Here is a 23301-nt window from a genome sequence, read left to right on the forward strand (position 1 = left end):
TCAACGGGGGTATACTGACAAAGAGAAACAAAAGAGGCAATTATAAAATCAAACCATATTTATTCCAATTGCTACCAGAGCACATATGTTTATATATAATTTTCATTTCATGATTTAGCCTTTTGTCACACAGAAGATAGGATTTGCGGCGAATGTATCATTTCATTATGCAGTGGTTGATGTGAACCCTGTTCCCCGCTGTCCAGGTGATTAACAATATTGTTAATTTCACCATGCTATGAATCGACCAGACAGAAGACTAATTTTTCTCGTCACTACAGGGTTAACATTGAGTGCGGATGATCAAATACCTTCCCATCCTCAAAATGAGGATCCAATCTATGTCGTCCCTATGTAAATGAAGAGTTCATAGGGTGCTCTCCCTGATTTCCAATCAGATCATATCATATCATGGTATTCTGAATACATTTTTGAAACAATAGATGGCATGGCAATGCAAACTGTTGAGAACATCAGTGAAGTGGGGGGCTCTTTCTTCAGAGTTTTATTTGTATAGCCTACATATTAGGATCCTTGATAAAATGCTGTTCTCAAACTCCCTAATCAAATACTGTAGAACCCTTGAGTCATTGCAGCAAATGATAATCGGAAACTTAAATGACGTCACATGGAGCCTTTTACAAAACGAATATCGTGTTCCAAAGGAACTGGCATGCCCTTCACCCTAATTGTTCAATTAGTGGGATCTAATAGATCCTTCCCGCCAGAATCGTCATTTGGACACCTGGGAATGTGCAGTAGCTCACTGCTGGGTGGGGGCGTTGAATCTTCCACCCAGCAAAATGTGCATGCGAGTTGCCCAAGACAGCGGACAGCATCACAGTTCAAAAGTCACATGGGGGGTGATAAATTCTGTTACCATTTGCAACAAGTTTGATAAATAGCCTCTACACAGATTTTACACAGCGTTTAAAAAAATGCCCAGCAAATCCAATCACTGATGAAATTGAGCAACATACATTGAAGCACTTGGTCCCGAAATCATACGTAAAGGCACTTAACTGATCCATTGATGCATAGGTAATTAGCAGAGAGAAAAATTCATGACTATACCTTTCAGTTTTCAAATTAATAACGTATAAAAACTGACGAAAATTATATGAAGTTTGACCAAGTACTTGAGAAATTACACTTTCTGTTTATAGCAACGAACAATAGCAATCAACATAGGCTTTTGATAACAACTGAACAGTAACACAATTGGAAAATATATGTCATTCAATTCAATGTACGCATAGATGCTGATATAAATAATAGATATACAAATACTAATACTAGTACGCAAACCATCAAAATTGTCAGTGCGTGCATGACTTATGCAAGTATCAATTCGTTTCTTGTACCCCCCTCCTCAAGGGTAGTTAAGCTATCACCACTAATCTTTGCCGATGCTTGAGTAGTATTTATTTTTCCTTTAGTGAAAATTTGGCAAAGCTGGAAAGAATAAGGATGCTAATGTGTCGATGTCTTGTCGAACATACAGCCTTAGCCAGTAAAATTAGTCCGGTTACTTTATTTGATGGTGATAACTGATATATTGTTGATGGTGATGTCTTGACGAAAGAAAAAGTAGCATTGGTGAAAAAAGGGTGATGCTTGAGCCTTAAGATGTCGTTATAGGGTGATAAGGTGTCGTACCCTTGAGGAGGGGGGGGGGGGGGTACAAGACACGAATTGATACTTGCATTACATGTATGTGTTTCAAAGCAATTTATATTTTATCACAGTTTTGTACAGAATTTAACTGGAATTCAGCAACTGCAGCTGCATTGCTTAAGTTATCAATTAATGTTTTCGACGTACATGAAACTAACTATCTTGAATACATCTTTCTGGGATACTTCATATGAAATTACAACCTTTTGATACAATATTACAGATAGAGTAAGAAAGCAAAAAGACTCACACGAAGGGATGAAAAACTTGAGAAGAGTGTTTATATGATTATACTGACTAAAACCTTGCTTTCTCACAAGTAGGTACTGGTTCCTCTTGTCACACCCCAGGCTTAAGCCAGCTAGACGACACATCATCGACCACACCACTTAATTTCACACTCCTCTGAGAGCACTTCATCCAGCAATTTCTGGTGCAGGAAATCTCGCTCACATTTTCCGAAAGGTAGGTTATTCCAGGGGTTATATGACATGTTGGAGGAGCTATCAATACCATGACATAGTGTCATGGATGTATCGCTATTCTGTCAGACAGAATGCACCATATTTTGTTTGTGGGAATGGTTGAATTTTGTAGCTGCAACTGCAATTATAATTGCTGCAATGTGCGACAAAAATATGTCACGTTGACGGTAAACCAGCAATCGCTGGGTTTGACATTGATCTCAGGTTGCTTCGCTTACTCAACTAGTGAGAAGATAGGCCAATCAATCCCGTAGTCACTCTCCGTCTTAGCCATCTGTTCTGCTTGGCCAAGCCTAACAGTATCCCTGGGACGCAGCCACCATGAATACAGGATATGAGGGTAATGTATGAGGTAACACTGCTTGGGTGATCAGGGAAATAAGCGAGGTCGACAACAAATCGTCTCTAATTGGCAATCTGAACTCTTTAATGATGTTGTATGACAATTTTACGGGGTCTATTGGAAAAGCAGCAATCAAATCAGACAGTAGCCTCGCGTAGGGAAATCAGCATGGTCGGCAACAGAGCGTCTCTTAGATCATAATCAGAACTCTTTACTGATGCATGATGCATGAAAATATGTGGGGTCTATCACAACTAATACATGTAGCCAGATCTAAATTTCTTATGGACACATATACAATGGTGTCTCCTAATTGGATTTTTAGAAGAAAACTCTATTGTGAATCTCACCAAGTACCATCAGTGTTTCCAGCCTCTTGATAGATCTCTGCTTAAACTCGGTGTCATTCAAACTGGTTTCTGCCAAAAGAGCAGTACATTGCACTGAATACCAAAGCCAGGTTAACAGCCGCCTGGCCGGGTCGATGCCAATGACATGTTTCTTCCCACTTTCCACTTCCCAGACCAACTCATCCTCTTCCTAAACCTTTGACTGCATGCCCAGGGATGTCCACATTGATTGTCAACTTTAGGAACACCACTTCGCAGTCACAGGGAATATCACTCATTTCCAGTTTTCCCTTAACTTATCATAATCTCACACTAAAAGGCCCAAATTCATAAAGGGCGTTTAGCTCAAAACAGCATTTAACTACTGAATAGACAGGTTCAGGTCCTGCATGTAAATCTTCACAGGATATGAATAGGCCCTGAAACTGATTAGAGAGAAGTTACACACGTCTAACCCTTAAACACCCTTTATGAATTTGGCCCTAAATGTTTACATTTCATTTCATCTCATCAAAATGTCTACTCTTTTTCCAAGATTATCGCAACAGATTAAAAGTTGAGTGTCCTGCATGCACCCCATGGCCGTACATCATATTCCTTGTTTCATCCTTATAGACATCAGGTATAAATCCTATCGGTGAACTCACCATTTTTACCGTGCTAGCACCACCATGTAGACGCTTTTCAAAATCGATCAACTGCTTCCAAAATCCTACATTTGGACGGATGACAGAGCGACGTGCTTTCGTGTAATAGTACGCCTCTCGTAAATTCATTCCCTGATACTTCATCAGATACGCCATGACGAGGCTGGCAGAACGTGACACACCTGCTACACAATGGACTAGGGTTTTCCCACCGCGACGACGCACTTGGTGGATTTTGTCTGCACAACGATCGAAATACGGACCCAGAGAAGCAGTTGGTAAATCATCCACTTGAATCTGTACGCACTCAATATCATGGCATTTTATATTTGCTATTTCAATAGTACAATTTATCACAGAAGTTATTCCGAGCTGTCGTAGTCTGTCCATTTTTCTTGCCATTACTCCGCAAAGGAACAAATGATCGTTGATTTGAGCGATCTGGCCGAACGCACCTTGATACATCTTGGAACTCTGACTGGACTCACTACAATTATAAAAGGGGAGATACATGTAGTTACAATAGATGAAAATCAGTGTAGTGAAAAACAGTGTTACACTGTACAATGTTCGAATTCTGAACTTAAACACAAATAAATTTCTTTTGGGAATGGTCCTGAACACCATGTATGTTGGCAGGGGGAAATAATGTACTATACTTTCATGTTATTTCTTGACATTTTAATCAAACAATTTGAATACAAGTTTTTATTAAATGAGAGAAACAGCAATAAATTTGATGGATTCTTTCCATGGTTACAGTTTTTGTGCATCATTTTCAACAGAACACCATTAGCAAATAAATAATTGCTATCACGCATTAAGTTTTGATATCCTATTACAACTTGGTACGCATTCTTTAATGAGCGTAATGCTATTCACCACCTGGGTCTGCATTCTTTTAATACTCTTTGAAGAACATAAATTTTCTTGGGTAGCTTTTCTTTAACGATGTAACATTAATATGAATACAGTAGCTGTGTTGATGAATGAAATGTTCATATCAATTGACTGGCATAAAATTCCTTGCTATGCCTTTGTCTTGAACTAAAGAACTACCTGTCTGATAACCTAAGGGTGGACCGAGTAGTTCAAATGTTTTTCCAGCATTTTTCCAACATGCATTTTAATGCCAAAAAGATTTTTCAATTTGCATTGAAACATTTTATACTAACAAGAGAAACTGGAAATATGGACTCACGAAATTAAATACCCGGTATGTTAAAAGACAATATCAATGCCAAAACACGCAATGGGTGATATGAATAAAGGCTAGCAAATGCTTTTACTTCAATTTTGTACAGAAAGGCCAAGTGTAAATGTACATGGAGTTTTAGATAAAAGTATTTACTACTCTTTATTCATATCACCCAATGTCTTTTTTCTGGTATCACAACATTTTATGCCCAAGTAACATGATACTCATAGCTTTTTTCATATGATTTTTCTCTTAACATATTTCCGTTGTTCAATAACAATCAACCACTATATACAAAAAAATATCAGCGGTTGCTATTATAAGCATTCAGATACTATTTCATGGGCATGGCACAGTATCTCAAAGTCTGGGCAGTATACTGGTCACACGTTATGAACCACATCGGATGCTAATTCATGCTAGCGAATAAAATGATCAACAAGGGTTGGTTGAATCAAGCAGAAATGACGTCGAGTGCGAGTGCGGCGTATTATAATTCGACTGCATCATCTGGACATAATGAACCAGACAAACTGGCACTGGACGTCCTGGCAACTTTACTCATAATTTCTCGACGAGTGTTACCTCCATTTCTCATCATCACTGGCCTTTGCGGGAACTACCTAAGCTACCGGCTGATGAAAAATGATAAGTACAAAAACTCGACGACCTGCTACTTCATGCGCTGCGTTGCATTTGGGGACACTTTGTATTTGGTCCTCGACGTACTGTTGTCTTATGTAGTGGATTTCATAAAGGAAGAAGTTATGCAATCAAGTCACCGGAAGGGATTCTGCTTCTTCTACATCTACTGTCTGTACTTTTGTGGCAGCATTTCGCCCTGGTTTCTTGTTGCTATGTCAATCGACCGCTTTGTGGCAGTCACCTGGCCGCTGAAAGCGAGGACGTTCTCCACAATCAAGAAAGCCTGGTTTGTTACTGGGTTGATCTATGCTGTGTCGATCATATGGACACTAACCAACAGTCTGCGAACAAATTTCAATCCGAATTCTGTGTTCATTTGTCCGTTTCTATTCCCGAAACTAGCCAACATGGCCAAAGTGGCCCGGGCGTTCTACGTGACCTATGTCCCTGTTATAGCTCTCACATTGTTTAGTATTGGTACTGTCTCTGCACTGCAACGAGCGCGGAAACAACGAGAAGTACTGAAAACATCGGAAAAGCCCAACTCGGAAAAAGAATCTTCTATAACAAAGATGATGGTCCTAGTTAGCTTGACCTACGTTATCTCGAGCATGCCCTTCCGCATTTATGAAGTTTACTACATTTTCAATGAAAGGGTGAGAAATGAATTGACTGCAGCTCAGGATGCATTGATTTATAACCTTGCAGACAAGTGCGATGCTCTTAATTTCAGCATGAATTTCTATATCTACATTATGGGATGCAAACGGTTTAGATCGGAACTACGAGGATTGCTATGTGGTGTAAATCGAAATTGAAATGTCAACATGATGCATGTGATACCACAGGAAGTCACATGATGCCGAGAATTCCACCACTCTGGAATGGTAGTAGAGGGTGGTATAGACGTCCCTACATCCTGATCCCAATAAAAATGTCTGCTGAATCTTAATGCAGATTTGTCCAAATGCTTATAATAAGGCTTGACTTCGCAAATCCCGACAGCACTTTCTGATGGTAAGCACTTGGAACTTGTTGTTGCTTTTGTGAAAACAAGTTTATCATGTTTTGGATATATCCCCGGCAGGCTCGTATTTCACCAGTGATATTTTGTTAAGTCAGTTTAAAAGTATCTGTACCCAGTTCAGCATTCATTGAGGTAAAAATATCGTGACCTATAACCTCTTCCACCTTTGGAACAATTTGATTACCTCCCTGCAAGTAAAGCTGAAGAAGAAGTCCTCTTTTATAAGACTATAGAAATCTCATCTCACTATCAACAGCAGCGATGCAACAGCAACGATTTGTTCATCTTTAATAACAGTTAGTTTCCAAATCGTCATACTGATTCTTCAATTCAGTGGGTGGTTCTTAGATCTCATATGGTTGGTCTTGACTTGAACCTACCATTGGCGTCTTTGAAAACCCTCCCACTGACTCTCACACTCGATGACCACCCGTTGGCCAATACTTCATCAGCGGTCAATATAAAGTTGCTGATGCGTACGGGGCAAAGATGGCATTTCAGTACAACTATTGAGGAGAGGGCTAATGGTACGGTGACCAGTCACGTAAGTATTACAAAGCAATAAAATGCGGTTACTAAAACGCCACCTAATCAGTGGACATTCATTATTCATATCAGCTTTGGCAAGCTTATTATTGTGTTTGTCCATCTCTTTATCAAAGATGCATGACGTCCTGACTAGTTTGTTCTGTCAGATTACTCACCCTATTCCTAATCAAGCCAGTCCCCTTGAGCAATGAATATTCTGAGGACATCTCACCAGGGAAAGTCATTGGCAAAGCCAGGTTTATTAGTAGAGGAGGTTCCCTGTGGGAAACATGCTGATCGGGACCGCACCTTCTGCTCTTCATCGATGAGCTGTGATCATGATCCTCTTTCCAAGGCACATCCCCGACAACATACATATTCTGCATTCAACTCCGGCCATATTGTCATAGACCAACAGTATTTCCCACTGAGCTACGAGGCATATCCCCTACTATATCTCCATAAAGTCCAACCATATTGCCACAGACCAGCCCTATTTCTCGTCAAGCTACAAGGCACCTCTCCTGCAATATCTTAATACTGCAACAATATTGCCACAGACTATAAGCCTGGTTGGCTCTGAGCTATGAGACACCTCCCTTTATAGGTGGACTTTACATCACCATATTGTTGTAGTTCAGCCATGTTGACCAAGCTGTGAGGCACCCACCAATTTCAATTAAGACTGCTCTTTGATGACCTGCCAGAAAAATCTATAATCCTGGCATTAATACCATGAATGAGGTGACATTTGGGCATGTTTTCCCAAGCCGTACATTTCTTTAGAGCAGCGCGATTTTGAGTTGTTTTACTGGAGGTTGGGATGAACATAAAAAATCGATCGGCACCCGCTGAATACTGGATTGGGACGAGATGACCTGGAGTGCATTGAGCACGGTACATTGTTATTCAATTAAAGCAACTTAGTATTCATTTATTCTAATGCATGTCACGGAATGCCAGAACTTCAGACAAACAGTCTGGACTTCAGCATGCAGCTCTGATGAGAATTGTTAGCTTGGAATACCCTAAAGGAGCATGATGACAAAAATTCAGATATTGAATGCTGGACTGATAGGTCAGCAGGTCCGTTTTCAAAGATATACATGTACAGTCAGAATGTTTTTACTCGACTTGTACCAATCCATGCCAAGAGTTTACCAAACGGTGTTTACATTATTACAATCCAATTTCACTTCATCGCAGGCGTGTTGACTTCTCATGAATATCTTATGACTTATTTTGCTTCCATTTGAGCGGCTAGGTCAAGCATATCACATCTCAACTACGATAGAGGCATGGAGCTCAACATTGTTGCCTGTGTCAGCGCTAGAAGGAGGGCTTTGGTGACTCAAAGTAGAGACGAAACGTCAAGCTGGGATGATCTTGTCGCCCCACCAGTTACGCCAAAGAGAGTTACGAAAATGAGCTACTTACAATCTTCACGTTTGTCATGAGAAGGGTTTTATGATAAAGAGGGCGCCAATCACTGTCACAGCTAGGGGTATCATCAATAAGAGGATCAACTTCGTCTCCCAAGTCAATCGGCACGAGCAGATACCATTTTGGCCAGAACCGTCGATGTGCAGAATACTGGGTACTTCCAATCCACTGTAATTCACCATAGTCACACTGTTAACTCCGTATAAGCGTTTTTCATACTCGATCAGAATCCGCCAAAATCCTATGTTGGGGTATATCACGGGCCGTTTAGACTTAACAAGTTGGTAGGCATTCTTTAGAGTATATTGGCAATATTTCATAAGATATGCAAGGCACACTGTAGCTGAGCGACTAGCCCCTGCGACACAATGTACTAAAGTCCGACCCTTTTCCTGCCGCACCCGGTATATTTTATCGGCGCATAAATCCAAGTATGGTTTGATGTTCTCCGCACAGGTGTCATGCACTGGGTACTTTATGTACTGAATATGGCCACAACCCAAATAGACTTTGTCGAGTTCTATTGCAACGTTCAGTACACATGTGATTCCTAGTTCTAGAAGTCGATCCTTTTTAACTGCTGAGCCGCCGCACAAGTATAAGTAGTCCGTAATCGGCGCAATTTGACGGACGTATTTCTTCATGTTGTTTAGTTTGTCTAAGACCTCCTTCATTCTTCATACCTCACTACTGCGGCCTGACGCACCTCGACCACAAACCTGAAGGAGCAAAACCACAGAATCAGAGGAAGACCAATACGCCGACATTGTTCATGCTACAGCAACTTTTCACTAAAATATTGAAGTGGTTTCAAATCAGCTGTCATGAACTGCGGGGAATTGGGAGTACCAAATTGAGGAGCTATGTCTCCGAAGCATCTTAAGGTGGACGCCATCTCGTGTAACACATTGAGTGAAGGGGGTTCAACCACGCACCGCCCGACCAATTTCTTTGATCTGACTCTGCATTCTACCATGCCATGTGCAATCAATTTAGCACACCAAAACAGCAACATCCGTAGGAACTGGATGATTACCAATTCAAGTAATGTATAATTCAAGGCTTGGCGTAAGAACAGATGACAGCCTACACTACCCGAGGTTCATCCTAGGAGACAGCATGGTGATGCCAGAGTCAATAGAGGCACTTAGGAATGTTAAGTTGGCCATTTTATTGGAAAAGAGTAACCGAACCCTCTAGTAAGTATACTCGCGTCTCTAGAGGGAAAATGTTGGTGATATATGATGCCATTGTTAAGACAATGATCAATGTTTAGAATCTACAAAAAGTTGATTATAGGTTGGCCAATTCAAGACAAATACAGTCTATGCCCCTCGGCATTGATATATGATGACATTGTTGTGATAATGACCAGTATTTAGAGCAAATAACAAGTGAATGAGACGTTGGCCATTTATTGGGAAACATGGTAAAAGAAAATGGTCAACTCCGCTACTGATCAAGTCTCAAGACTGCAGACTGCATGATCGTGCCTGGTTGGCCAGACTCGGTGATATGTGATGCCATTGTGTCAATTAGAATGATCAGTATTCAGAGCCAAGAACAAGTAAACGAGACTTTGCCTATTCTGTAAGAAATGTTGTAAAGGAAATGACTCAACTACTGCACTGGCCAGAAGTAACTAACCATTCTTGAGGTCAACTCTCTTCTATTAAGAGTCCACTTCGAAACTTGATTCAAGCGAAATATTCATGATAATCTAATTCTACCAGACAATTTACAATATTCAAAATTCATCACTACCGACATACCATTCGTTCTGAGAAATTTCAAGAAACTGACTATATTATCATATTGCCCATATTCAGCCAAGCTAGAAGCTAAATCCCAAGAGCCATAACAGGAATATTTATCAGCACCACTGAGAAGAATGTAACCTAAACATATCTGGAAGAGAATATTGCAGAATCAGCTATTTTGGCGCAGGTGTTTTGAACACGTCTTATAGAAAACCTGCAAATTTTTTCATCGTGGCATCAAAATGGTGATTTCAATATAATCTTTCACGTCTATCACTCATAATTCCTATTGCAAGGTCAACACTTGTGCAAATGTCTCAAGATATTTGAAAATGTTGCTTCCATGAAATAGACAGGCATCACGTTTCAGAACAAGGAGACACATGGGACTATCAAGTTAACAACATTAGCCAATCCCAAGAAATAGAAGCCATGTTTGGAATGCATAATTCTTACATCTACAGGGTTGTTATGATGAAGTTGTTTGAAAACAGTTGATTATTAAATGAAACATTCATGATACGATTCTAAGTGCACTTGTGCCAGCAGTTGGAATGGAATACAATAATTTCAAAGAATCCAAAGACGAACATTTGGGAGTTTTTTTGCTGAGACTGTCATACCTGAAATATCATCCAAAGACTAATTTATCAGAAAACGCAATAAAGAGAAAAATGCAGAAATAAATTATATCCAACGTTGAATCATCTGAACACTAACTTTCACAAAAAACCCACAATACATGCAAACGAACCGAAAACCATCCTACAAACACTTGATATTATTTATACACACACAAGATGATACACTAAATTACAAGAAAACCTGATCGAAAGTGCAGATGGCAAGAAAATACTTGATCCACCAGTTGCTCGCCAGAAAATGTGTTGCCAGCCTAACAATGTGCATACTAAAGAAGGAAAGGGATGAGTTCTGTTCAATCCCTGGATATATCTAACAAGTGAACATGGTCATGGAGGTACCTCCTACTCAGATTTGTGTGCAAATAAGAAGCAAGTTAATGAGCGACGTATTCCCATGCCAGAGCACGCAGTTTGATCTCCTCAGAAAAAGCACGATGTCTACACTCCCACAGCTTCTCTGGAAATATTGACAAATGCGCTCCTCGGCAATAATATACGCGATAGATCTCGTCAGATCATTACGGCACGCTAGCTGAAGCCAATACCAACAAGCTGAATGTAGTTTTGATCTCCTGAATAAACAGGCATTACCGATGATAAAACATCTTTCCGCATCCAGTGCCTCCAAACAAATGCTATACGCAGCACAGTTAGAAGAATATATGAGCTGGTTCCCCTGTGAATCCATCATCAGACTGACTTAAGCTTGACTAGCGAGAACGAGAGTCAGCGGGAAATAAATTTGCTTGGTAGCATTAGCTATGCATCAGGTGTGGACATTGGCGATTTGAGACAAGAGTTGATCAGTTGTTAACTGAGAATGCTGATGTGAATTCTGAAAGTGAAATGTTCTGTAGCAGCTTGAGTAAAACTAAGAGATTTTATATTTTGCATCTTGTATGGACATTGGCGATGTGAGAGAGTGCTGATCAGGGGTTGTTAGCAGAGCAGTGCTGGTGTGAACCCAGATTTTTTTATTGAGTGAGCAAATTCTAGCAATACTGTTGTGGATCCAGATACATTTATTGTTCCTTTTGAAAACTGAAGTGTTCTGCTGCCTGAGGTTGAAAGTGGTTTTAAAACATTTTCAAAATGTTGCACAAAATGCCATTTTATGAATAATTTAAACTTTCAATATTGTGGAATTTTTTACAAAATATCAAGTTGTCTAGCGCTTTTACAACCACAATAATTAATAAACCACTGCAGCCAGTGCAACATCAATATTTTATTCAATTACATTCCATCCTGAATGCATGGATGTCATGTACATGTAAGTGTAAACAAGACCGGTCTGGAATTACCATAAAACACGCAACCGTCTCATTATAAACCACGGCACATTTGCGGTTCTTTATGTTTAGAGGTATAGAGCTCTTTTGAAGTTTTTCCAATCATTATGCTAAGTTCACAAATCCTACGTCAAGTTAATCAGGCTCTCTTAAAGGGAAACTATAGGCATTGACAAACCATGCATTGGGTTGGTGAGAAGCTTTTGAAAACACCAGATGTACGTCACCACTTGCAGCAAACCCAGTTCAAATCTCAGCAAACCTTCTAGTATGCATGTTACACAGCAATGCTAAATGCTCCCCTGTACAGAATAAAAGAAGACTGTCTGTGCGGGTTGCCAACTTCATTTTGAACCCTGCAGGGACTTTTTGTAAATAATTACTCTATTCTTCAACACATTTATTCAACCACCGCTGAGTTTCATGCATCAGTTTCCGCAAAACTTTTGGCAATGCGTTGTGGTTTGAAACCTGTTGGGACAGTGCCGTCATAAATAGATTATATCGCTTACAATAATCTAAGAGTAGTGCGGCAAGTATAATCCACAGGGATTCCTCATTGCCAGATTCACGGAGATATTGCTGAAGGTATATTGTTTGATCACATCAGATGCTGTTTATGTTGACGATTGCTTTGCGTCAACTCGCACTGTTGATACACCAATCTACTGGTCTCCCTCTAACATGTCTAATTCACTTTAACCCAATAGCGTCTTAGTGCAAACATTTTAGATTAAGGTTTACCCACAATCCTCCTTAGAGGACTTTGAATCAGTGGAATTGGCAGCAGTTCAAACTTTATTTTCATCCTTCGTATTCAGTTACGCATGTCTGATGTGGTGTCTCGTCTTAATTCATGTGAGGAGGCGGGTGAAAGAATAAGTAAAGCTCAAGCCAACAATTTTCCCAATCCAATCAGGGTGATTATTTCCCCACCCTAACCATATCGTCTTGCTCTTAATCCTGCCGCACAATTATCTTTCCACTTGAGGGATGTTCAGCTTGGAACTCCATTAGCAAAGGAGAGACAATCCTGATGAATGTACTGCCACGATCACTAGACAGCCCTAATCAAACAAATGGCGGAGAAAAATAACACTGCCTTATCCTGTCTAATTGGCCAACATCGTGAAGGCAAAGCATAAGCTATTTTTCTCTCTGGCTTCCCCAGCAAGTCTGAATCACCCAGCCATAATTGGCATAAGAGGCAAAGAGGCAAGGATAACAGTCATTTTTGACATCCTGTCTCAACAATTTCCCCCAAAAAAACCTTCGAGAGTTTCTTTACAAAATGAGACATACAGGTTTTGGCTATTTTGAGAAAAATGGCTGAAAAGTGTGGATGAGCCTTAATTGAAACAAGATCCACAGAATGATCTAACTGACTGAGATGGAAGTGTGATAAAAAGGTATCTCGTTCCTCGCCTTTTCCATTACGAACACATATCACATTCTGTCTGCCTCTATATACAAATAGATTGTTGTCAGCCAAGAACGGGAAATTGGGCTCATTGATTTTCGCGAGAATTTATGAGCTTCTTGACCGTATCCGCTTCGACGGCCATCTTCTGTTCACCCGAAAAAAACGCCTGTTGCCCTCGATCAGGATTTGTATGAATGATGAGAAGCCTGGTTATCCATGTGGAGAGTTCAGAAACATTACATGTCATAAACAGTTTCCACAGTCTCCCATATTTCCTTGTACTAGTGCAATGATCAATCAAGCAATACCAGAGCACTTTCAAAAATCTTAAGTCGGCATGGTGGCGGTATTGTTGATTATTTCCTTTGAAATCTTTTCCATGTTCTTGGAAGGAAACAAAGCATGCTCATTTATCACAACGGTTGATTATGTTCCGTTGATTTTCGTCTCATTTTCACTGCTTATAACCAACCAGGGAGCAATTCATTACCTACACTATACGACCAATGACATGTTACAACATGACCGAGCTAAGAACAACATAATTTTTTGGACATAACATGACATGGCGAAAGATTTAATGATTTAATAGCATGATGCCGACGAATATTACCATTACCGCCAGTTGGTACAGAAATGGCCTGGGTGTCGTTACAGGTTGAATTTATTGGTGGATCTCGCATGTATTTGAGATGGTATGGGTCTGTGGTCAGTGAGAGCACAGGTGATGAATCTTCAATTCTCACTTGTGGTAGATGCAACTATAGCGTGATGGGGGATATTCAGATTCAGAAGGGCCAGCTACCCTGGCCGCTGCCCCGAGCGATTACCATATTTTGGATAAAACTGCTCCCGATTCCCTTTTCCCATCAAAAGGAGAAAAACCCTCCCTTTTCAAATCCTGGCAAAGCTTGGGGTTTCAGAAAGGTCATATGGTGATGGGAAGAACAGAAGAAAGGAATCAACAAGATCAGAAAGGAGTATACATTTAGTTAATCCTTAGGTCAGTTACCGCTCAACAATTGGTCAATTAGCTTATAAGACAGCCACTTTAAGAACTTAAAAGGTTTTTGGACTATTTATAGTTCCATTCTTTCATTCTGATGACGTCTTTTTGATGATTTATTGATTAACTGCTTAATCCTGTTTATCATGATAATCTGATCCCTATCATCAGTCAAGACTACAGACAATTGTTTTTAAAATGTTACAAGGTTAAGATCTTTCCTGTAGCACTACCCCTAAGGACCCGATTAGTGTTGATTATATACATGACTTCAACACATCAGTGACCAATCACACCCAAAACCAACAATGACAATGGCAGCCTACCAAACCCACACCCATAATGCAATACATCCCAAACTGCCAAACATGTGCTGAGATTATCAGAATGGAGTTAAGCAACAGATCACACGCTTTGCGATGGCAGAATGATGGCCAGGGACAGACCTGAACAACCTGGAGATCCACACCAAGATTCCTGTCTCTGCACCACCCGGAAATTTATTACAAAGTGAATCTAATAACCCAAGGAAATGATAATAATTCCTTCCGTAATAAAAAGACAGAGACAAGCAATGAAGATAAACTGGAAACTGCGTTTTTCAAGTAGAATTTGGCATGATAGGTGTGACAGAGTGCAGTCTTAAAGGGCACGGAGGACAGACGACAAGTTCTTGGCTCTAAGACTGCAAGGGAGATCATGCTAGAGTACGCCATATCACCGCTGTTAATGAGCACCATTATCATCGATGACATCATAGCGAGAATTATCTTGACATGACCGAAGTTTGAACTTGGGTAAATGGCCATTCACACGATCGACCAGAATACTTGGTTAGATGTACATTCAGTATAGTCTCCATGTCTACCACTCTATAAACTCCGATGTACAGGACTGAGCTCGGGCTCTCTGTTCGTCATGCTAGTCAGTCACCCGAACCCACTTGAGTGGTACAACTCAAGGGGTGAGCACACAACTTCGCCAAATTGGTTCTAGACATGGCGGCAAACATACTGAGCGAATCAATTTTTGCGGAGGCCGCTGCTCCATTTTGCATAAATCAGTGGGCCCAGGAGGAGATGAAGCCACATATCTTCTTCTGTGTTCAGCCTGCTTCTCTTTTTAAGGTCTTGCTTCGTTAATCACAGTTCTCCCTTGACGTTCCTGAATTGTTTTCGCATATCCTGGTGCGTGGGAAGTCAAATCTTCACATGACATGCATGACATGTTATATTCTGAATGAAAGCTCATCGTAAGTCTGCCAACGATGTCTGGCAATGTGACCATAACAGCATTGGATGAGTATATCACCCTTTACTTTCCTCAAAATGGCTTTCGCTTCCATTAAATTTGGGTTACCATCCCCCTCCTTCTCAAGCTATGGTCTTCTTAAATAAGGTCCTGCCCTTTTGCCCCCAAGGATGAGAATACCCTGCCCATTTCAAACGCTGACCAAAACCCTATATATCTACAGAAAGCTTTCATGTTTTCTTGAATACAAAATATGCTATCCCACAATCTGCCGACATGAATTATACATGTCTCCTGCAAAATAAGCGAAATATTGGAGTCGACTAGAAATCACTAGGGAACAGCAGCCCAAAACAAAATATTAAAAAAAATCACCAGAAGAGAGTTATAATGTAAATAAAGGATGACCCACTATCCCTCGAGACAGTAGAGGACCATATCAATCGTTAAGTCTGACTGAAGGCAATATATTATGTACCCAATAATCATGTTATGCTGCACAATTTGCATGATAAATAAATGACCAGTGTGGCTGCCTAAAAAAATAAAATAATCTAGACTCTATAGACAAGGCCGTTGTGAAGACAGATTACCATTAACTCCAAGTTTCAGTGAATTTGCTTGCATTATAACTGCACTTGTGTATTTCTATCCAGGGTCACCAGTGAATACATTGACATGATTGGCTTACCCCTTGAAAGAAAAGAGAGTTTAATGAATTCTGCTTACCTTTAGCAGTGTGGGACTGATCAAAAATCAATCCAAAGTGATGACACGGGCACATAAAATTACCACAATGCCATGGCTTTGACCCAACAGACAAGCCAACAAACAGCTAGATGTTGTAATTGTGTACATATCAATCATGCTATCTGCTGGATGTCACCCACAAAGGCTCAAAAGATTTATCTTTCTATGCTTGTTTGAACAAAGGCAATGACATATGATTGCCTGTTCTTAAAGGCTCTTGGGCATATTTGCGAATCATATAAATGAATGATTTTATACTCATATCATCCAGTAATACACGGTAGATGTACTGGTCATGCCCTTCCATTGTCACCCAGGTCTTTATCAGAACAAGCCTTTGTATATTGGCGATTTCCACTACTTGAATGGAGTGTTAACTGTTGGAATACGAAAGAATTTAACAAAATTAACACATGGGAAAAAGCCAACGTGATCTTCAAGCAAACAAACCAGGCAGTTTGCACGGAGAGTAAAAAGTAACATGGGCCAACTATTTCCTCATGAACTATAGCTGAACCTCATCCTTTGCAGTGTTATTAAAAATCAGCCTGGAACAACCAATCAAATTTTAAACTGTCACATCTTGACATCTGAACATAGTGCAAAGTACTCTAGACTTGGATGGAATGGCTTGAAGACCAGTAATCCCCATTCACTGCGCCTGTTTTCGACATTTACCAATTTCTTCCAGTCACACATCGATTATTCTGCCACTCGAGTTTTTTTGGTTTTCGGATACAGATTCATACAGAGGCTATCAAAAGACCTAGATAACATAGAATGATTTTCCTCAGACTCCCTGAGTCAAGGTTTCTCCTTTGACAAAACAGCTATGTAGCGCTTTACTTCCATAAATGAATTTCAAACTTATTTAAGATATAATACCCACTTAAGAAATATCCAATTACTGGTTGAAATTTGTATTGATCCGTGTCGCATCAGGCTGTCGACTTGCCCAAGACCCATAAGCCGATTTTTTTCATTCATATCACAAGTACCACGACATGTTTTGAACTGTGAATAATACGAGATTAGAGCTGGATTTCTATCTTCTGATATACGCATGTACTAACTAAAAGCCAAGACAGAGGTCTAGAGCAGATGGTATCTCTTGGTATGGAGTCCGAATATTTAGAATGAGTACAAGTCTGTTTGATGACATGGCCATTAAATCTATGCTTTAAAAAGTCATCTGTTGACGGCAGGGACGTAGATTCACGCAAAGAATGTTTTAAGCAAGACTAGTATTAGTATAAAGGCCTGTCTCCACATAAACTTTTCACACAGCATATACCAAGGGCCATTGTCTGTAGATATCCTACTCTTATAATGTTCATAAGTGAACCAATATTCATATGTGATTACTTCTTATATCCCGTCCAATTGAACCGAACCTAAAATCAATTCAATAACTATAGGCGACTAGTAACTTCTTCCGATCGGTGGAAATAAGTATGGATTTTCAATCTCAGGTCCAATGCATCCATATCTTATAATACATTGGTCTGGTTATCGCTGGAGTTATATCTAAAGATTTTTTCCTTATGACTCGGACGAGTTAGTGTGCAGTATTTAGGTTATGTGCCTATGGCATGGCAAAGGGTGACAAAGCTAAGTCATGGTAAAGAAGGAGCGTCTCAAAATAGTGCCAGGCCGGTTCAAATGTATTATATAATATATGTTTTATTGCAGAGTTCCTGTGGAGTAGAATTCGAAATCCCAGGGATCACTAGGAATAAAGAGTGCGAAATAACAGCATACATGCCAAGCAGATCACCACTTACCTTTTAGGAAAAGTTTTGATGAAACTATCAAACTTGTGTCATTTTCTGTAAATAGAAAACAGGTTAACCCTTTGAGTGCCATCATTTTCTCTCAGCTGGCATTCATGCAGAAAGGTCACAGTTTTGACAGCAAGGAAGTCTCATGTCAATTTCAGAAGTCCCCTTGTTGTTAACAACCAACCCATCCTGGTTAATGTCAGGGGGTGGCTATCCAAACTAGCATCAGACTGAAGTCAAGAGTCTTTAAAACTTACTTACACAAAGCAGGGGAGTGTACTGTAATCACAACGATTGCAAAACACAAAACCAACATGATTGATAGTTTGTTGGCCACTGAATCTTGCCAGTAGTTTTTCTAGCACAATGGCTAATCATGGCAATATCATGATTTTCTTTCAGACCTGTCAATCATTGCCTTATTTAGTTCTTGAACTCAGCATGGTCAGACTCCATGGCTCAAGAATGACTTTATAGTCTCTGTACAAACATCTGTTCCACTCTCTGCTTACACAGGCCACTAATGCACTATTGATAAAGCCCCACTCCCAGAATATGAATATTGGCGTAATCACAGGCATGTGAAGATAGCATCAATCCAATTTCACAGGCCCGTGAACTGCTCAAAAATGAAAAGGGGTCAAGGGGGATGAGCCATAACAGTTTAAATGCACCAAATTATGATTTTTCACTCTGCTTGGTATCAATTTAAGTCAACAATCCGGATATTGCCTGAGGACTTTCATTCTAGTGGGACTTACACTTCCACTTACACATCGCATAACACACTCAGAGTGGGCATGGGGTCGATATCATAATACATACAATACATACATGACATTCAAGAGCAAATCCTACCTCAAAAACCACCTTCTTTTGAAGTGTGAAATAAGGAGTGTCAAGTAACGAATGTCGGGTGACGAAATCAGGAAAAAATAGCGATGATTGAACGTCAGAATCGTGAAATATCAAGCTGTGTATTGTTGCTATTTACATGCAAATGCCATGCTGGCAGACAGCTATAAATAGAAGCTACCCGAGCGGAATTGCGGTTGTTTCGCTCCTTGACCTTTTCGCCCCCAATCGAAATCGGCTCAGTATTTTTTCGCACTGCGGTCAAAAAGGACAGTGATATCGAGTGAAGACTTGTTAAATCAGTCTTGTCTAATTATTGATGGTTACATCTACAGTCGTGCTGAGGAAATCAGAGGTTATTGTTTGCTGTTCGCTTCTCCGGCCCTTACTTCATTAGCTGGGTCAAGTTGCTTTCTGTGCCAGCTAGGTTGTGAACTGTCGTTAGTGTGGCCTGGTCGGGATGTCTACTTTCAGACAGGCCAGGTGTAAACGGCTGATATGAATAAAGTCTAGTAAAGGCTTTTACTTCAATTTTGTACAGAAAGGCCTAGTGTAATTGTACATGGAGTTTTAGATAAAAGCATTTGCTAGTCTTTATTCATATCACCATGTCTCTGTGGCAGCGAGGCTGTGAACTGTCTTCTCTGTGGTCACGTCGAGTTGTCTCACCCTTCAGGTAGGCCAGGTTGTAACCTAATTGTCACAATGATAGTCAGGCTAAATAACACAATAATGTCGGGAAGGTGGGAGACAGAGTTAAAGACAAGAATCTTTCAAACACACAAGACTCAATCTGAAGAAGTCATACACTATAAGTGTCTTCTCTGTAGCACTGAGGGTCGAGCTGTTGTGTCAGATCTACATTGCACGATTCAAGGATGAGACGGAAAATTCGATCGACCATGTTCTTACATTGAGTGTTGACTGGTTTCAGATCTCAGATCTGAGCTGGTAACCTGTGGGTCAGTCTCCGGTCATGTAATGATGAAGCAGAATACAATTTGTAGTGTCTCCTCCAGGGTTGTGACTGTCTTCGGAGAGTGTGTGACTAATATACATAAGTTGGTCAATTTGACACATGCAAATCTCTCCGATTTTCATGATCAAGAAGACCCCAGCAGCGTCGCCTACCGCCCCGCCCCACCCTCCCCCTGCCTGATGAGATGCATACGAACTTAAGTTATAATCCAATTCAGTATTACTGCCTCATTGGCAGAAGTCATTTCTGAAGGACACGCCCGTACGTCATTCCCAGCTGCACTCACCTGCTCTTTTCGTCACAGGTAGGTGCTGCCATCCAGCTAAGAAAATGGAACTAGACCATTGCCTGAATATAAATATCATGCCCGTGTCTAGGGCGGGGACGACTTAATACAGCTGGGACCTCTGAACCAGCTCCCGCAGATGCGTCAGGACAAGGCATGCAAGCATGAACTTGTTTTTATGTAAGGTACTGATATGACAAACCACAGATCTGTGGCTAAATCTGTGGCTAATCATAATCATATGATAAACGACAGATCTGTGGTCAATCATAAGCATATCAGTACCTTGTATACCAAGAAGTTTATATACGTTCCTACCAGCATTACTCCCATGGGTACGTCTTATGTGCGTATTATGTAGTACCAATGGTCAACGGCAGAGGAGCTAGGGAGGACTCAATACACAATCTGCTGCAGGGTCCTTGTACAATCTGTATACATACATTTTCGTGATTTAAAAATAAAATCAATGCTGGGAAATTATCAAACTTTGCAGAAGTGTAGTCTTATATCTTGTCAATGTCATAAGTGAGTTTGAAAAAGTTCCAATGTTTCTAAATTGTTTAATTAGCGTTTTCATGAGACATGTCAGAATTTGACATAAAAAGGGAGGGAACGAAATGCCACAAAAACATCAATTCGGATTTGCAATAATAAACGTTTCTATCAAATAGAGATAAGGAGCGCACACTACGCCCGCCAATCTCTGGATCCGCGTTCGGTGAGCCACCAGTAACCTGTTGTGTACATATCAGATCCTGATAATGCCAATACTCTTATTTTATCGATATTTTGCGTTCCGTGTTTTCATTCAGTTCAAAACACTGAGATGTATCTAAGCAGGTGTAGGGATGGCATAATCATATACTCTTATCTGTAGTTAGTTCACTTTGATATAGAAATCAATATTTTACTAAAGGTTTCACAACGTGATGAGGATAATGGTGGACAAATTGAGCTGACTACTGGTAAGTGACATCTTCTTTTTCGACTTGACTGTCGTTGGTGGTAGTCATGTTGGCATGTGGCCACGCTAAAAAGAAATGATTGGCCCTGTAGTTGGAAGCTCGGGTTTATAATTCAGTGGTTGAAAGGATGAGCTGGTACATTCGGGTATTTTTTCTTCATTTTAAGTGCGAATCACTGAGTTATTGGGTTAAAGATTATTTCACAGCGCATTAGCATGGTCATCCTTTAAGTGTAACGTAGATTTATATAAGCTTATGCGTTGTTTGCACACGCAAGGAACTGCTTGCTTGCCAATCCATTCATTGTTTGTTCACCTCCAATTTATTATGTCAACTGAATTTACTGATTTATTGATGTCTTGGGTTATCCGGTTCTGAGCTCAGTCCAGTGCCACCGTCAGGGTTTACTAATATCAGGGGCGTATAGTTTTTTGGTCGGGGGGGGGGGGGACTAAAGTTATGGTCAAAAAACAATCTTTGGTGACTTCTGCCTTTTGCCCCCCCCCCCGCTCTTTCCTGCATTCTCACTTCAAATCTAAATGAATTTCTGCTGAAAAGAGACTGAACAAATATAAATTTCGTACCACATATAAGCTACACTCACCAGTCTCATATTGTTAATCACGAGTCGAAGGTCACTTATCTCATGCAGCAGCAGGTCTCCAATTGATATCAACACAGGTCGATAAATCGAATTTGAGATAAGATGGTTTCTCATTCACGATTATGGAAATTGGAGAGGTTTAGATTTTGATCCTAGAATCAGAACGAGAACGAGGTCACATTTTTTCATGGTTTGACGTCATCGAGTCTTGCTTTGTATATTATTTTTTTAGGCATACAAGGCATAAAGACACACATGCATGCAATGTCTGTTTCATTGTATTTCAGACAAGAGGCAACGCGACGTTCGTCTTCAAAATGCCACGAGCTCGCTGTTCTTAGATCCGCCGAATCTAATCCTCTCTATTGACTATATACACCCAGGGTTATTGATGAGTTAGCGTGGATGAGGGAGCTCTTCATTCACCGCCTCGCATAATCACTTCGTTAAAGGAGGGCAGAATGTAGCAATATCTTTCTTAATTGATGATATATGGCATTGACTGCAACTATGCACGTATTGATGAGTTAGCGTTGATGAGGTGTCGCATTGATCACATCATTCTTCGTTCTTTCAAAACTTTGACAATAACTGGTAGCATTGGTGTCTTTGAGTCTCCACTTGCACCGCTCTTTATATCTTGAGTCACAAATCGATTTTCAACGTATAAAAAGAAGGTACACTGTAATAGGGAGAGAGGGGGCATTGTCCCCCCCCCCCGCTAGTTACGCCCCTGTATTTAGAGAGGTGGGGCCTGCTAGAAAAATATTTGCTGTGGCAAAGAAGAGCGACGGCCAAAGCAGTGCCCACTCTGAAAAGAGGAAGACTCCATCTATAGCAATGTTTTCTTGATAAAATTATGTCTTCACTCGCAACTTTATTGCTTCTTGTACTTGCAGGGACTCAACGTATAGGAGACAGTTTCAGCCGTTACTCATTTTGCATCAGTTCTTGACTTCCCGCCCGGAAAGTTTCGCCCGTGGAGCTGCAGTTGGATTACATGTCTCGGACGGGAATAAGACTGGGTCACTCCTGAAACAGAAATAGTAAAGACTCCGTGAAATGAAGTGAATCTACGATTGAATTACGGACATTCTAACTCTGACTGCAGTTGCGGATTATACCCGAATCAAGTCGATCACCGATGAATTGATTGGTCAAATCGACCAACAAATGGGTCCTCGGAGGTAAACGCAGATGCAGTGGATGAGCAAATAAGGCAGACTGGAGCGGCATGGCCAGGTCCCTGTTATTGCGGAAGGCACAAAAATAAAATAATAAATTGCTTTAGCGAATGTCAACAAGCGCGGAGCTTTGCTTACCGTATCTCGGACACTCATCGGGTCGTCGCTACTGTTG

General features: G+C 40.5%; 1 protein-coding gene across 2 annotated transcripts; it reads right to left on the bottom strand.

The window, feature by feature from the left end:
* Positions 1 to 46: 46 nt before the first annotated feature.
* Positions 47 to 19251, bottom strand: LOC135488209 (dual specificity protein phosphatase 14-like). Of its 2 annotated transcripts, XM_064772704.1 has the most exons (3): positions 19109 to 19251; positions 18254 to 18298; positions 47 to 3989 (listed from the first exon to the last, which is right to left on the bottom strand). In XM_064772704.1, the coding sequence occupies exon 3, from the start codon at positions 3965 to 3967 to the stop codon at positions 3392 to 3394; it is 576 nt and encodes a 191-aa protein (XP_064628774.1). In that variant the 5' UTR covers positions 3968 to 3989; positions 18254 to 18298; positions 19109 to 19251; the 3' UTR covers positions 47 to 3391. The 2 variants fall into 2 exon arrangements, with proteins under 2 accessions (XP_064628774.1, XP_064628775.1); XM_064772705.1 differs by lacking the exons at positions 18254 to 18298; positions 19109 to 19251 and adding an exon at positions 8338 to 8445.
* Positions 19252 to 23301: the final 4050 nt, after the last annotated feature.

Source organism: Lineus longissimus, chromosome 5, assembly GCF_910592395.1.
Source record: "Lineus longissimus chromosome 5, tnLinLong1.2, whole genome shotgun sequence".
Taxonomy (NCBI): domain Eukaryota; kingdom Metazoa; phylum Nemertea; class Pilidiophora; order Heteronemertea; family Lineidae; genus Lineus; species Lineus longissimus.

Excerpts from the sequence above, each read along its gene's own strand:
- LOC135488209 (XM_064772704.1), bottom strand. The coding sequence starts at position 3,967 with ATGTATCAAGGTGCGTTCGGCCAGATCGCTCAAATCAACGATCATTTG.